The sequence below is a fragment of the Lepisosteus oculatus genome, chromosome 10 (assembly GCF_040954835.1).
Source record: "Lepisosteus oculatus isolate fLepOcu1 chromosome 10, fLepOcu1.hap2, whole genome shotgun sequence".
Lineage (NCBI taxonomy): Eukaryota > Metazoa > Chordata > Actinopteri > Semionotiformes > Lepisosteidae > Lepisosteus > Lepisosteus oculatus.
In genome coordinates this window covers 10,586,755-10,602,682 of record NC_090705.1, presented here as the reverse complement: position 1 = coordinate 10,602,682, position 15,928 = coordinate 10,586,755, and the positions used below count along the sequence as shown (strand labels likewise).

The following is a 15,928-nucleotide window of genomic DNA, read 5'->3' as shown; positions in this document are numbered from 1 at the left end:
AGCCAGTTCAGAGATGGGGATTATTAGGAGGCCATGATTGGTAAAGGACACTGGGAATTTGTCCAGGACACCGGGGTAACACCCCTACTCTTTTCATGAAGCACCCTGGGATATTTAATGACTGTAGAGTGTCAGGACCTCAGTTTTCCGTTTCATCCAAAGGAGGGCAACATTTTGTTTACAGTACAGTTTCCCCGTCACTATATTGGGGCATTAGGACCCACACAGACAGCAGGGTGAGCGCCCCCCTACTGGCCCCACTAACACCTCTTCCAGCATCAACCTTAGCTTTCCCAGGAGGTCTCCCCTACAATTTAATTCCTGTATTGCTGCGTTTTGTTTTTAAATGCACCAGAAAACACCTTATTAGGAGGAAAGAAATTCTCTGAGAATGTCTGCCGGGGGTTGTGTAGGGTGCCAGTTAGCACCTACACTGAAGAAAGGCGAAATTAAAAATCTTGAAACCCGGAGGGATCAATCCAGCTTCACAGTGTTTCATGAAGCAGTCAAGAAACGGAAGAGCGCAAACTATTGTGTGCAAAAAGTGTTAGTGTTGGTGTGTGCTGAAGAAAAGGGTTTAGCATTTTAAATTTGTTGTTTTTTTCAGCAGAAACGGTATCTCGAAGCAGATGAGGACGGAGGAGGCTTTGCTATGAATGGTTTCTGTCCAGGTCTAACAGCCCTTCACTGCCTAGGAAACACGGTTTCATTCACCCATCACCAGAAAACAGTTTCTTCTTAGGGCAGCGGTGGGGAAACGAAAATAATGCAAAAACTCAGCTGAACCAAAGAGAAAACTGCAGTTCTACAGAAAAAAATCTTTAAATGCAAAGTGCACGTCTTGCAGAAATTCATCTTCAGTACTCCGCATTATTTTAGATGGCACTGTGTGTTGATGAATGACTTTCTGTAAAAACGGTTATTGGAAAGGGGGGAGTTTCTTGCAAGAAAATCAAGTTGTTGGAAACAGTATCCTAGCTAGATCTATGTGAGCAAAACTCATCTTCTAATGTACAGATAACGCCAGGTAGCTCGTTTTAAAAATTAAAATACAAATTCCTTAATGTGATTTCGAGGGGGAAAACTATATAATAAAAGGGTATACTGTACAGTCGTTTTATGAAAACTGTCAGTAGCGGAATGGTGGAAACGCAGCCTCTAAATGAAACACAACTGAGGTTGTTTCTACATCAGAAATGCTGAGCAGTGAACAGAATTGTAAAGCGCGGCTTCGGAAGTCCTTAAAACTACAGTATATGGGGTTTAAAACGTGCTCCATGCCACGGGAATACAAAGGGTGTAATTTGGGAGAGAAGCAGTGTTCAGGAAAGAGCAGAGGAAACTCTATAGACACTTATTGGCAGGCCCTAACCTGCCAAAGGAGAAGTACTCTTATATAACTGGAAGATAACACCGATAAAGTCCATATGTCGTGTATAGTTTTTGAGCTGGCCTGGTAATTGTGGCTCGTACTGTGTAATATAGTTGTTTATTCTTTACAGCTGTAACTTGTACAATGATGTCTAAATAGAGTGACGACAGTTAAAAGTTATAGTTGTTATTATCATCATCAAGGTGGATGCTGCACATTGGTGGTGATGGAGGGGAGTCCGGTGAGTGGATTGTCCAGAAAAGCGCTATATATGTGTCAGAAATTATTATTATTATAGGTTGTAAAGATGTGGGGAATGGGATTCTTTTCGCAGACAAAAAACGGTCACATGGTTGTAGTGTGACACCATGTGGCAGTAACCTGCAGTGCAAGGCGTGCTTTGCATAGTCCCACTTGGTAATCAGTAACTCTCGACAGGAGTCGAGGACTTTCCGAAACCACCCTTCACTGCAAAAGACAGAAATATGGCAGATGTCGAGTATTTTCGTGGTAGGTAACAGTGTATTTGTAAAAATTGTACTTCTTATCGTGTTTAATTAACTGGGCGTGCACTACGCATCAGAGCAACCGAGAACGCTGACGTACTGTAACAAAGTGAAAAGGAAATCGTCTCTTTGCTCTCACGTCCGAAAGACTGTACACGATCTGTATGGTGTGTTTTTATTTGGTGGCCTTTATAAATAACACAAAGTACGAATAAAGATACTATTATTGACAAGCTCAAGGGGGGACGTAGGCGTAGGCCTTTATTGTATTTTAAAAAAATACTACTTGGGGTGTTACTCTGACAGTGAAAAGTATTTAGGAATTAATGACCGTAGGTCACAGCGGATATAAAAATACTGTAAGCTTCTGTGTAACTTTTTCGTAACTGGTAGTACTCTGTAGATAGAATTAAGGTTGTTCGAAACTTAAAAAAAGTTTTAAAAGTGTAAAATTTCCCCGAGATCTGTTACTGGGAGTGGAGAAGTGCTTTGTGTAATTTTCTCCTGTTTTGCCCCATGCAGAAATACCAGGTGCCGAGGACAAATGCCATTGTCACCACATTTAAATCAGATTTGTCTTCTCAGTACGAAAGGCCCTCCTGAGGGTTTTACCTGTCCAGGATGTGCATGAATAACTATCACGAACAATGGCAAATTTGTATCTTAAGAGCTGCATATCCAACAACCTAACAGTTCAAATATAAATAAATAGGGTCATCTTCTACTCGCTTGCACTTTGCTTTGAATTGGCTTTAATGCTTTTTGCCTTAAAAAAACTTCATTTCCAGAAGCTGCTTTTGGATTTGTTGAGAGTAAGACGCGTACAGCCAAGTCTGACTGCACAGTGTGTTCACTTTACCTTACCAAAATACCTGATCTGTGTCATTTCTGTAACATTTTTGTATGTGGTGGCGCCTTAGGCATTTAGTATTCAAGCACCACAGAGTTCATAACTTTGGAAAAGACAATGATAAGAAAGAGCTGTAATGCAGTGAAGTGTTTATCTATGAGTTCGTGTGTGGCTCCAGTGCTCTGTAGTTTTCCAGATGATCAAAAACGTGAACATTTCCTCGCTTTTGTGTCAACGAAACTAAAGATGCTTCTTCATAACCAAGAAGCCGAAAGTCAATTTAGTAGGGTGGTCAAATTCGATTTTATGAGATGACATGAGATGACATGAGATGAGATGAGATGACAGCTATAAAGGGCTCCATTCTTGAAGTTTTAGTGTTCGGCATTAACTCTCCTGGCTGAGGAAATAGCAGCCCTGGCTGTAAGGTCATGATGTTCCAAGCCCCCTCACTTGCCAGGGAATGACCCAGGGAGACAGCTGCAAGAGTGAAGCAGTTGTGTAGGGAGGGGACAAGAGAAGATACAGTCTGTGTGTGTTGTGCACAAGAGGCGAGTATGTACTGTATATACACAAGAGAGCAGAAGTGCAAGATTACTGTTCATCCTCCTCTCAAACTGCAGTTTCACAACTCCATATTATGGTTTCACTTTAACTTAAAACATAAGATGTACAGTATATAGCGGGATCTAATCATTGCAAAGCTGCTGAAGGCAAAATAATTGTGTCAAAATGTTGGGACATTTTTTGTGTCTTATATTTGTGTGATGGGTAAAAAATCTACTGTCTTTAATTGCAATGATAACGAATGAAAATATTGACTATTAAGAGCTTGTTTTATAATTAAACTCCCACTCTCCTATGCATTTCATAGGTGGTCATGTTGTTGTGAAATTTTTGAAATAGGAGGAGATATTAAACAGGAGTAGAAATTGAATACTAAGATAAGTGGGTATTTTTGTAAGTTATTGGGTGGTAATAGTTATGGCATGTGTATCTCTATCATACTATGGTAATTTTAAATAAACTATCTTTCTGAACTACACAAAAACAATCTGCAAAAAAAAAAGTCTTGGCTACCATACTATCATATTTAAACAATACCAACAAAAATAATTTTAGTTCAGTCCATTTTAAACTGTGCTAAATCAAATAAAGGACCAGTGTCTATCTTACTTCTTACCAGGTATTTCTAAAATTACCTATGTGCCTGATGGAGGAGCAGGAAATGTTTTGTGCTTCAAGTACTACAATGCAGAAGAGGTGAGTTTTATGTTGGTGGTTTTTTAGAGCCAGTAGCTTGATCCAGAAGTTCTTTACTGACATAACTGTTCCAGTGAATTCTCTTAGTACTGGTAGGTTATTCTCAAGAGACAAACACTTGCACATCTATAATTTCTTTGCTGCTGTAAATGTGTGATAAACATCATGATGGTATAACCCACTCTTCAAATCTGTGTTACTTCTCATCGAGATGCACACTTCAGTGGTTGTGTGGTTTTCTTTTGATTCTTAAGATAACATAATAGCTTCAGACCTACTGGTGACAAAAGCTCCATTTTACAATGTTCATGCATATTACAGTGTTTAAATGGGAAATTTAAATTCAGCTTGCTGAAAAACAGACCATTATGTATTTCACACATACTATGCGCTCATTAAAACGGATTCACAGCTGCGTAGCATGGTCTTAATGAAATGTTTTAATCTTTTCCTTGTTTAAACAAGTCTTTGTTGGCATCACATAAACTTTAAAGTGCAGTCGTTTCCATAAGGACATACTGTACCAGCAAGAACATGCCCATATATGTTCTAGTGCATTCAATTAGATTTGATTTGATTCGATACTTTACAATATATATCAACAAAGATGACTGGAATTTTCCCCAGTGCAGCCCAGATAAAGTATTCCACTTACATGTACAGTATATTGACTCCAATATAATAATTGCAACATTCAAGGAGACTCCTGTACAGTTAGCACCTGCTAATTGTCAAGATTGGTATAGGATTGTATGAACAAGGCAGACAGAACTAAAACAAAATGAAGGCCTTAAGATAGCCTGAAACCCGAGTATTCAGTGACCTTGAAATCCATTGTATATTTTACAGGGATCCAGTGCTTTTTATACAGGAATGAAGTTATATGCAGAGTGGTTTTGGTTAGGAAATGTGTCACAGTAGTTTAATCTTAATGGGAGAAAGAGATGCATCAGTGTTTCAGTATCTGCATAAGACCCTTTACCAAGCAAAGTTATCTGCTTGGAAAAGGATACCACTGTGACATTCGTAACACAAACTTCAAATCACAAGGCAAAGAGTAACAATAATGTTTCTACCTTAAGCCTAGGATTTTATTTCAGCACCATCAACAGCAACACCGAAGTCATTACGTTTGCCAAGTTGTTGTTAGAAGCCTATGTGCATAGCGTCAGTCTGTATCTGCTTTAAGTTACCTTACTGTCAGACAGGCGTCTGTAACATGCACAAACTGTAGCAGGGGCATTTGATATGTTCTGCAAATAAATTAGAGCATCATCATCATAACAGCGGTGAAACCCAAGTCCATGTTTTTGAATAATTTGACAGAGAGCTGGCATATAAATAATAAAATGTCCCAGAACAGCTCCTGTAGAACACCTTGAGTGAGAGGGACATCACATAAGATTTAAAGCAACTCATTTATGAAGCTGGCTCTTGTTAACCAAATTGAGCTACTTGAGCTCCTTACCTTGAATTCAAACCCTCAGCCAGGCCTGCATTGTCTATACTTTCCAACATAATGCAAGGTCTTTTAGAGCACATCCTTGCAGGTGGAAGTACCTTCTGGATTGCTGGAGGGTTAAAGTAATGGAAGATGGTTAGAACACTCAGCATTTGTTTAACTCTTTCTCGTTACTCTGATGACATTTATGGAATCCTTTAATATCTTCAGTTTGACATTTGAAGCACATTTTATTTACTTGTAAATGACAGGTCTTTGACCAAACTGCATGTTCATTACGATATCTGAGCTTGTCCTTATAGAATGACATGTCAGTACTGCACACATTTTAGCTTCTATAACAACTTAGCAAACATATTTTTGTTGGCTATTTGTAGTCAAAATGATTCTTTTGAATATGCTGTATGATGCATTCTTTTCATAGTTCTAGCTCAGTTATTGATTGTCTTTAATGTGCTTTCACAATATCTAATCTGTTAATGATGATATTTAATAAACAAGACTTCATTTTTGCTGTATAGGTCCTACTTGGGAGGACAATGGAAGACTGGCTGAGGTTCTCTGTCTGTTACTGGCATTCTTTCTGTGGAACTGGTAAGACCTTCAAACAGCTCCACTACCAGACAATATAGGCGGCATGTAGCTGTGTAGCTGATGATGTTAGTGAGTCATCAGATTGCCAGTGGACACAGCAGAGAAATGTTCACCTCTGACCCTGGGCCAGGCTCATTCATCTCACCTAGATTGAGTACATTTTAAACTGATTCCTGCTGACATTTCAGGAGTAGCGGAAAGATGGAGGTAACCTTATCAGGAATAGCCACTGGGCCGTAAGTGAAAATATTATCTATGATCTCAGTATGATTGGTAAAGTTTCACTCATAAACACCCATTCATGGTAATAACATAGGGTGACGATGGCTATGCTTGGACTAGAAAACTCTCTCTTGACACTGCTTAGAGGAGGAATTGTGGGTTATAAACCTTGTGCGCCTTCTCTGTGGCATTTTGTTTGTCACAAATTAAAACTTATTTCACTGACCGTTGCTGCGACTTCTCTACACAACTCTGTCAAGGAAGGAATGCAGATAGTGAAATCCGTCTCCCACTGCACCAAGTGACCCTCCTGTCCCTAACACAGGTGTTGGTTTGGTGTGTTGGATATGAGAATAGGCTACTAGAGTCGTGCAGTTTTGAGAGCAAGACAAGGCAAGTATTGATATTATCTTGACACACCTGGGGGCTTAGAGTTAGAGTAGCAAGTGATATTTTAATAGCTGGGTCCCGTCCCTGGAAGGCAGACACAAATGCAGATGTAAGGTACTAAACTAGTGCTTTTTAAAGTTACAGTGGTGAGGGAGAACTAAAACCTCACAAGCAAAATAAAATAAAACAAAACAAAAACTTCAGAATCATATCTCAGTTTCTTCAACGCCCCTCTAGTATAACTCTAGTTACAATTACTCTCAAAACCTTAGCCTCTTTTTTGAGACATTTGCCAAAAACACAGAGTCAGTTCCACAGAGGGTTTGCTTTCTGTTTCCTCTCTTCTCCTGGAGGCCTTGGCTCCCTGGTCTTTCAACCATGATCTGACCAGCAGTCTTCAGGTGACTGAAGGCAGCAGGACCTCACAGCATTCTGGGGAATGTAGTTCAGGTCAGAGCTGCCATCTTGCCTGAAGCTGCCATTACCCTCACAGCCTGAAAAGCTATTCTTCTTTTCCTGATTAATCAGTGTTTTTGAAATACGTGTTTATACAGTCACAGTACTGCATATATAGGTAATATATACAGTTTCATAGATTATTGTGCTCACTTTGGCTTCCTCAAGGAAAAGGAATTTCTTATGGCTTTCAGGAGCTGATCCCTTTGGATTTCCCACACTGAAAAGGCCCTGGGACGATGGAAAAAACTCAATGGAAACAGCTAAGAGAAGAATGCATGCAGCTTTTGAATTCTTCACAAAATTGGGTGTAAGTCCACACAGATGTGGAGTTCTGAAAAATTCAACGGTTAAGACTTTTCATCTGGTTGCAAGATCATCTTGTCACCAGCAGCACATATTTGCAGTTAGTACCAATGGTAGAATCTTTATTTAAAGCACCTGTCCATGAAAAATATCCCAAGGTGCACATCCAACATGATACTGTTAGGGATCCTCGCTTGTAGCTCTATAATGCAGACCTGTGCATATAAAACACATCGAACAATGATGAAGATTATTACCTTAGGTACCACTTCAGGCTCTTCTGATGTGGGTGATGTGGTGCACTCCTTTCCTGCCACAGGTATTTATTTATTTCCTGAAGCAGGAGGGTGTGCAGGTCAGAGTACAAATGGTGTCCAAAGTTCCCCCTGCTGTCGAACCAGTTAGGTTCCCTCTTGATACAGGGGGTCCAGGGGTGAATGGGTTCTTCACACCACCTGCAGCACCCCAAGGGGGACAGTGCTGGGGTCAAAATCGATGGCCTGGAGGCCTGCTTGATCCCACTCTTACACCAATAGGTTGGGTCCCATCAGACTGCCGAGCCCCGGCTCCAACCCCAGAACTTACCGGGCTGTGTGGAATGGGCAAAGGGGTCCTTCCTTCAGCAGCTTAATCAAATCTTCCATCAATGACCTGTAAAGGTCCTTCATTAAGTCTCTATACAAAACAGAGATTTAGAGTACATAAAACGTCGGTAAGCAAAATCTCTTCAGTGCCACGCCTTTACAATCACACAGGTTATGCTGACTAAACCCTGTGTGAGAATTCTGAGTTCCATTCCAAAAATAGAACAATTATACACCACAGGTGAACCTATTGACAGGTGAGCCAGGCTTGAGACTGATTAGGAGCCCTCTAGTGGTAGGTCCTAGGTCATTACTGAACTCTTGCAGGTCAACCTGCCACAATACGTTTTTTGTGAATAGAAGTAGTTTAGTTGTTTCTTTTTGTTTCTACAAAGCTGTAAAAATAACCGTTTGGCCTAAAAGTGAAAATTGTGTCCAACAGATATTAAAATATCTACAGTTTTGTCCTTTCAGAAAACATTGTAATAGAACAGGTCCAGATATATGCTAACAACAGATTTTAGATTAAATCACAGATTTCATGTGTTTAAATTGACATTTTTACTATTAAAATTAGTCATTTTCATTTTTTAAGATAAATTCTTATCATTAATTCACAGTAAACCTGTGAATTTAAGTTTTAATTGATTTTTTTTCCTTTTTCCTCCAGGTAAAGTATTACACCTTCCATGACAGGTATAATTCAACCTTTAGTGCTGGCTTCTGTGACCATTTATTGACTAATAAAATACATGTTTATATTGACCTTTTATAAAAATATTTATATTCCCTGTACAAATGTTGCAAATGTGCAAATTTCAAAAAGTCTTGGGTATACATCTGCAATTATTGTTAATGTTCCTTCCATATTTAAGTTTTTAACATTTTTTTAAATGTTTAAAATATGGACAACCCTTACCATGCTCTTTGTGATTTTGTGTTAGTAATCCATTTTATTTAACTCTTTTGGAATTGAAAAATATTATGAAGGTGGCTTTTAAAGTGAGCTCAGTAGTGGTTCCAATGAGTAACCAGACTTACTGATGCTTGTTGAGTCAATTATGAATGAGAAGGTTTTGTTGGACTGGCAGCAGACACACATGTTTGTGTAAACGTCAGGAGTGTCGTGCTCTCCTGCATCTGTCTGTAGATTGAAATTGTGTTTTTCTGCCTCTGACAGAGACTTGGCCCCAGAAGGCGGCACACTGGAGGAGACTAACAGGAATCTGGATGAGATCACTGACCTGGCCCTGGAGCTCCAGAGGAAAACTGGGATCAAAGTCCTCTGGGCCACCTGTAACCTCTTCGCTCACCCCAGGTCAAAACTCAGCTCTGTATCGCAATCAGAAACATTTGAGATCAGTCCTCATGAATGCATAATTTTACTGATGGACAGTATTGTGGACATTTTTTTTAACCTAAAAGTGTCTTAATAAGAGAACTGCGACAATCAATAATAGCCTTACTTTATTCGTTCTTGTATAATAAGAATAAAAAAGACATTAAATCGAAAACGTCAGTAACAGATCAGGTTAGAGGTTTATCCAACACTGTTGTTTTTTGCAGAACATCAATTTCTTGTGCTTTTCCTACAACGCAAATGATAGAAAAGGTATTTTTTAAGAAAAATCTGCAGATGTTCTTAGAATAAAAGGCTACAAACCCTTCTGACACATGTCTGCTCCTACGTTATTGTGCATAGCTGTAGCAAAACCTGTGTTGTTCTGAAAGCTTTGTAGGCATAAAGGTAAGATTTTAACAGAAAAAAATATATAGTATATCATGTATGTATCAATAGATAAGACAATAGGTGTGATTTATACAGTATATAACTAGAGCAGAACAGATTTTCAGGACTTTATGTCCTTAAAGCAGAAGACGATTTGTGAGTTATGAAAATTGTCTGTATTCACTCAAGTTATGCAATACTGGGTGACTAATTGATCTTTGTAGCTAAACATGAAGGTAGTAAAAGTCTGCCTAAATCAGGCATGAGATGGCATTTCAGATACCTTCCCTTTTAATAGAACAGATACATGAATGGAGCAGCCACTAACCCTGATGCCCATGTGGTCGCCTATGCTGGGGCCCAGCTGAAGAAAGGACTGGAAATAGCCAAGAAACTGGGAGCAGAGAACTTTGGTAAGGACTGCTTCTCAGGTGACCACACTAAAGCTGTTAGTAAAGACAGTCAAGGTCATGTAAGAAAACAAATACGATCCAGATGTCCATGCTAATCAAAATTTCAACACCTATTTCTCCTCATGTTGTAGAACATGTCTTTGCAAAGCATCATTATTTTTAAAATGACAGTATTCATAAGAAAATGTTACAGAAAACATTGGTTTACAGGCTATATATGTTGAACATATTGTATTGCAGACGAAAATGTTAAAGTATTTTTTCTCTTTGAATTGAAATATTGGATCGATATATTGGTGAAAATATGTATAAGAATTCTAATGTGAAATTTTTAAATGTAATTTGCGTGTTGATTATAAGATTTCATCATGTGCAGGAAAAACAAATGGTTGTTTGGAGTGCCACATGAAACAAAATTAATTGTGTAATGAAATAAGAAGAACATCATTCTGTGAATACCTACAGTATGTGTCCATGGTTAATTTTGCAGTGTTCTGGGGTGGCAGGGAGGGCTACCTTTCTCCTCACAACACCGATGTAGCTGCAGAATTAAAGCACATGGCGAACTTTTTCAGAATGGCCATCGGTGAGTGACCCATTCAAAGATTGTTCAGCAGGGGTAGAGGCACTTAACTAGACTGATCAGATATCTTTGCCTATTTCAATTCTGTGCAGCGTACAAAGAGAAGATTGGCCTGAAGTGCCAGTTTCTTATCGAGCCCAAGCCTAAAGAGCCCTGCAAACATCAATATGATTACGGTAAGAAAACAGCTTGTGCTTTGCATCAAGGTTTTAGGTCACGAAGCAGAGCTTGTTCCTCAGTGCATGCTGCTTGACTACAGATATTTTTGGCACTTAGATCCTAGGCTTTGCGTTTTCTTTTGCAGAATTTCTGTTGTTGTGGCACGGTGGGCGTAGCTATTTCTGCTGGCTCACAGCGCTTGCGTCCTGGGTTCGATTGCGCACGGCGATGCTAGCTCTGTGTAGCTTGCTCCATGTTCCCCTCTCTCCCCAGGGGCTTTCTCGGGGTGCTCTGGTTTCCTGCCACAGTCCAAAGTCACACTGTCCAAGTTAACTGAAGTTGTCTGAATCGTGTTCCTGTGTGAGTGAATGTGTGTCTGAGTGTCTGCACCCTGCCGTGGACATTCATCCCAGTTGGGTGAAGTCCTGCCTTGTGTCCTCTAAGAATTAAAGGGAAGCATGAGAGACAGCTGGTCTCATTGCAAGCAAGCAGGTGGAATTGCTGTACCGAATGATCATGTGCTTTACTTCATTTCACACACAGATATTCAGAACTAAGTTTAACCACTTTTTCAGCGTTGTAATAAAGGAGGCTTATAGGACCAATGTAGTAGGTCAAAACTCTGATTCTCTGATTATTTGTACTCCGTGATTTGTCATCTTTTGTCTGCTGCTCCTAGATGCCATGAGCGTTATAGGATTCCTGAAGCATTTTGAGCTTGACAGCTACTTCAAGTTAAATATTGAACCGAATCACACCACTTTGGCGGGACATTCTTACGAGCATGACATCATTATGGCTTCAGCGTAAGTGGAGCAGTGTTTTCTCCCTCAGTCAGGTACTCTTAAAATATTTCTTGTGCTATCTTACACCATCGGGCTTTGGAAACCCACAGGAGAATGCTGTGTGCCTGTTTGCTATGTTCGTTAATCGAACCATCCACTGCGCTGTGGTGAGAGGCATACTCTGTTTTTATTTTTTCATTTTTTGTTGACTCCTTTCTGTGATGCGTTTGAATGCTCCCAACTAGATGTCTGCATTAGAAGCTGTTTTGTGAGCTACATGCTGAAAATGGGGAATTGGTAAATAAGGAAGAGCTCTAGTAAGTTTTTTTTTGCTGTAAAAGGAGCAGGAGGTTTATGTAACATGCCTGCTTTACCAGGTTTAGCTGAATTGGTTGTCATAGAAACTGTTGCCTGCATTTGTAGGTTTGGTATGCTTGGCTCAGTGGACTCTAATACTGGGTCTCCTGATTTGGGTTGGGACACAGACCAGTTCCCTATGGACATCAAGAACACCACTACGGTGATGAAGGTGAGGAATGGCAGTCCACTGCCTGTGTTACATTTACATGTATGTGACGTCTCTGTCTGTTGTTAAGAGATATTGTGGTACCTGTTATTTACTTGGAAGGGAGACATAAGGCATATCAAGCACTGCCTGACTGATAATGAGTGTTAGAATCCAAACCAGAAATCAGGGACCAAAGAGAGGGAGTTTAACAGAGACAACTTCATTCACACTTTAGCTTTGATTCTGTTTCAGTACAAGTTTCCAAACAGAAAAAAAATAAACATACAACCTCGCTTGACGTATACAGTATAAACCACCAGCTGCATTTCTGTGGTGCTTTCCAGTGTGTAATTGAACAAGGGGGCCTGCAGCCTGGGGGGCTGAACTTCGACGCCAAAGTACGGCGAGAGTCTACGGACCTGGAGGATCTGTTTATCGCACACGTGGGTGCCATGGACACCTTCGCTCGGGGTCTGAGGAGCGCGGTGCAGATCATCGAGGAGGGCGTGATTGCTCAGATGCTGCAGGTACTGTGCGCCCATTGCCCGGAGGGAAATTGTGCTCGTATGATTGTTACGTTGAGCCAGATGGGGAGGCACAAGTCTGCTTCACAGTGCTGAGGTCCAGCACCAGTCCTGGACAGAACAGTACCAGCACGGAAGGGATGAAGACCAATTTGCGCTTTCTTCCGAAAGATACACTGGACTGAGCCATCCCACCCCCCTTATTCAGAACGTTGCAAGTCTTGCAATGCTGATAGCAGGGCTGGGCTTCGTTGACCGATGAGTCTCTCCCAGGTGTCACTGCAACCTCACTGCGGCTTGGAAGGTTGGGTAGCGCGCTGGGCTTGCCCTGGCAGACTCGAGCCCTGCCAATCCCAGGAGGCCCAGCCCACGGTGGGTCACCACAGCCGGGTTCTGTTGTAGCCTAGACTTGAAGGAGTCATATCGAGACTTTTTAGGATTCAACTGGCACCCTGAAACAAGCACGTGCAATGGTGGCACGATCTACGAGCCCCAAAACTCTGCTCTATGCAGTGTGTTACGTAATGCATGGTAAAGTCCTTTATAAAAGACAATCTTTATTGTTTGTAAAGGCAGAGATGAAAGTTATGTTTATTTCTTTTAATTATTTTGAATATCTGAGAAATCATATGAGGAGTGGGCTGCTGTTGGGGATGAGTGCAGGTTTCAGAGCTGGACAGAGCGGTTCAGGAAGTGGGTCACAGAAGGGAGGAGATGAGACCCGCTGGAGCCACAAGCACATGGTTTCTGGAACAAAGGGGATCTAATACCGTAGCTAAACAGCTCAGCTCAGTGACGGATCAGGTCAAACTTGGTTACAGGTTTTTATGTTCCTTGAAACACATTATGTACTATAACTCTCCATAACCGTGACATTTGAGTGTGTGCTTTGTATCTGTTGTCCAGCAACGCTACCTGAGCTTCAGCAGTGGAATTGGCAGTATGGTGGAGGAAGGCACAGCCACGCTAGTGGAACTGGAGGTAATAACAGCAACGGGTTTAGCAGAGTTCTCCGCATCTGAGGGTTATAATGATTACGCTTCCTTACACTTCTGGACACTCCACTCAAAGCGCTTTACAGGTAATGGGGACCCCCCTCCACCACCACCAGTGTGCAGCCCCCACCTGGATGTTGTGACGGCAGCCATAGTGCGCCAGAACGCTCACCACACATCAGCTATCGGTGGGGAGGAGAACAGAGTGATGAAGCCAATTCATAGATTGGGATTATTAGGAAGCCGTGATTGGTAAAGGCCAATGGGAAATTTGGCCAGGATGACAGGGTTGCACCCCTAATCTTTTTTTAAGAAACACCATGAGATTTTTAATGACCACAGAGAGACAGGAACTTGGTTTTACATCTAATCTGAAAGACAGCGCCTTTTATACAGTAAAAAATCCCCGTCACTATACTGGGGCATTAGGACAAACACAGACAGCAGAGTGAGCGCTCCCACTGGTCCCCTGAACACCTCTTCCAGCAGCAGCCTTAGTTTTTCCCAGGAGGTCTCCTATCCAGGTACTGACCAGGCTCACACCTGCTTAGCTTGAGTGGGTTGCCAGTTGTGAGTTGCAGGGTGATATGGCTGCCGACAATGTGAGTTTATAATTGAGGCACTTTGAAAAATGAAGTAGTTAAGTAATTTCACCTTGCCCTCATGTGCCATGCATTGGATTTTAGCTGATGAGAAATTATCATAAATGAATCCCAGTCAACTTTATCAGTTATCCTTAAATTAAACTTTCTGTAACATAGAACAAAAACCTCTTACTTCATCACCAGATATAATGTCCAACTCAAAAACCTAGCTCTAAGCAAGCTAAAGTATACGTTTAAAAACAGTTTTTTTAACACAAAATGCAGTATTCTAAGGCTGAAATGGGCAGTTTTTCTCCTCTGTCCAGTGCTACAATACCAATGTCTGGAGTTACAAGTTTAAAATGTTTACTGCCCTTCTAATTGCTGCACTCTCAGAGTGGTATTAATTAACACTAACGTGTAGTGCTGTAAAGAACGTATGCCTCTCAGATGATTTTCTTGAAAAAATACCCACACGTCCTACAAAAAAAAATGCAAACTCACTTTTACCTTCTTGATCACATCAGGATATTAGCTCTTTCCTCTTTTATTTATCTTTTCTTGTGTTGATAGGCATGATTCACAAATCAGTAGCATTCTAAAAATATTATTTTTTTAAAAACCAGTATATGTTTTTTTTTGTTTTTCAAGTTTTCTTTTCTGTTTATAGGAGTTTATCAAGCAAAATGGAGAACCAAAGACCACGTCAGGGAAACAAGAAAAATACGAATCAATTTTTAACCATTACTTGTAAAGACAAGCCTGTCTTATATATTTGAAAATCTATTTTGATTCAGTGCCTGCAAATAAAGCTGTGACCCCATTAGCTGGCATGTAGAGCTACATAATTTATTTAATTACCTTTTTTGCATAATAGAAGTTATAAACTATTTATACATAAAGCTTTATATGCATTATAAGTGTCCCTAGATACACATGGAAATATGAACTATATGCTTACTGATCTTTAACAAAAAACTAAAATTGTATAATTTAATATATTTACTTTTTAGTCAGGGTTTTCTGTGTTGTGGGGAATAATGGGGTCAGGTGTTTATGCCCGGGGCTCTTATTAGATTAACCACATTAGATTCAAGATGTGTTAATTAATCCATTGGCATTTGCCTGTAATTTCATATAGTCTGCTTTAATTATTCAACATTTAGTGAATACTGTAGTTAGATTATTAAAGATGATGTTGATGTTGATTCATTATGCGGGAGCATGTTCTACTTTTTACTAATGCTTTTCTCTCCACCATTCGAGAAGGAAACCAGTGTTAAATGTGGAGAAACAATAGAGGCAAACAGTGTTGAGAAGCATCAAGGGATGTTAGGTTAAAATTGTACAGTGCACTAGAACTTCTCTTGAACTGAGAGCCCTCTGAGGGGACCTGTTAAAAGTACTGATCGTCTTGTTTGAATACAGTGTTGTGTCCTAGGCACATCTTAATACTTAAGGTTGGTGGAATGTGTTTCAAGAAGTGACAGGATGGGGATCAATTCTGGGATCAATTAGCTACTAACAAATGGCATGCTCTCTTTTGTGAACAACTCTCAGGTTCTCTCCACAAGGACTCCAGTTAAGATCGAAAATCAATGTGTGGTATTCTAAATTAAAGTGTGATTAGATTAGAGAAGAAG

General features: G+C 40.3%; 1 protein-coding gene across 1 annotated transcript; it reads left to right on the top strand.

Moving 5' to 3' along the window:
* Window positions 1-1,772: 1,772 nt before the first annotated feature.
* On the top strand, window positions 1,773-15,500 carry LOC102690626 (uncharacterized). Its single transcript, XM_069194901.1, has 14 exons — window positions 1,773-1,882; window positions 3,915-3,991; window positions 5,975-6,047; window positions 7,310-7,425; window positions 8,676-8,701; window positions 9,186-9,323; window positions 10,038-10,147; window positions 10,638-10,733; window positions 10,823-10,906; window positions 11,569-11,695; window positions 12,098-12,203; window positions 12,527-12,709; window positions 13,613-13,687; window positions 14,956-15,500. Exons 1-14 carry the CDS (start codon window positions 1,858-1,860, stop codon window positions 15,037-15,039), a joined length of 1,320 nt encoding a protein of 439 aa, XP_069051002.1. The 5' UTR covers window positions 1,773-1,857; the 3' UTR covers window positions 15,040-15,500.
* Window positions 15,501-15,928: the final 428 nt, after the last annotated feature.

Excerpts from the sequence above, each read along its gene's own strand:
- LOC102690626 (XM_069194901.1), top strand. The coding sequence starts at position 1,858 with ATGGCAGATGTCGAGTATTTTCGTG. Across the intron at positions 7,426-8,675 it reads AATTCTTCACAAAATTGGGT|GTAAAGTATTACACCTTCCA; the intron begins GTAAGTCCACAC and ends TTTTTCCTCCAG. Across the intron at positions 10,148-10,637 it reads ACTGGGAGCAGAGAACTTTG|TGTTCTGGGGTGGCAGGGAG; the intron begins GTAAGGACTGCT and ends TTAATTTTGCAG.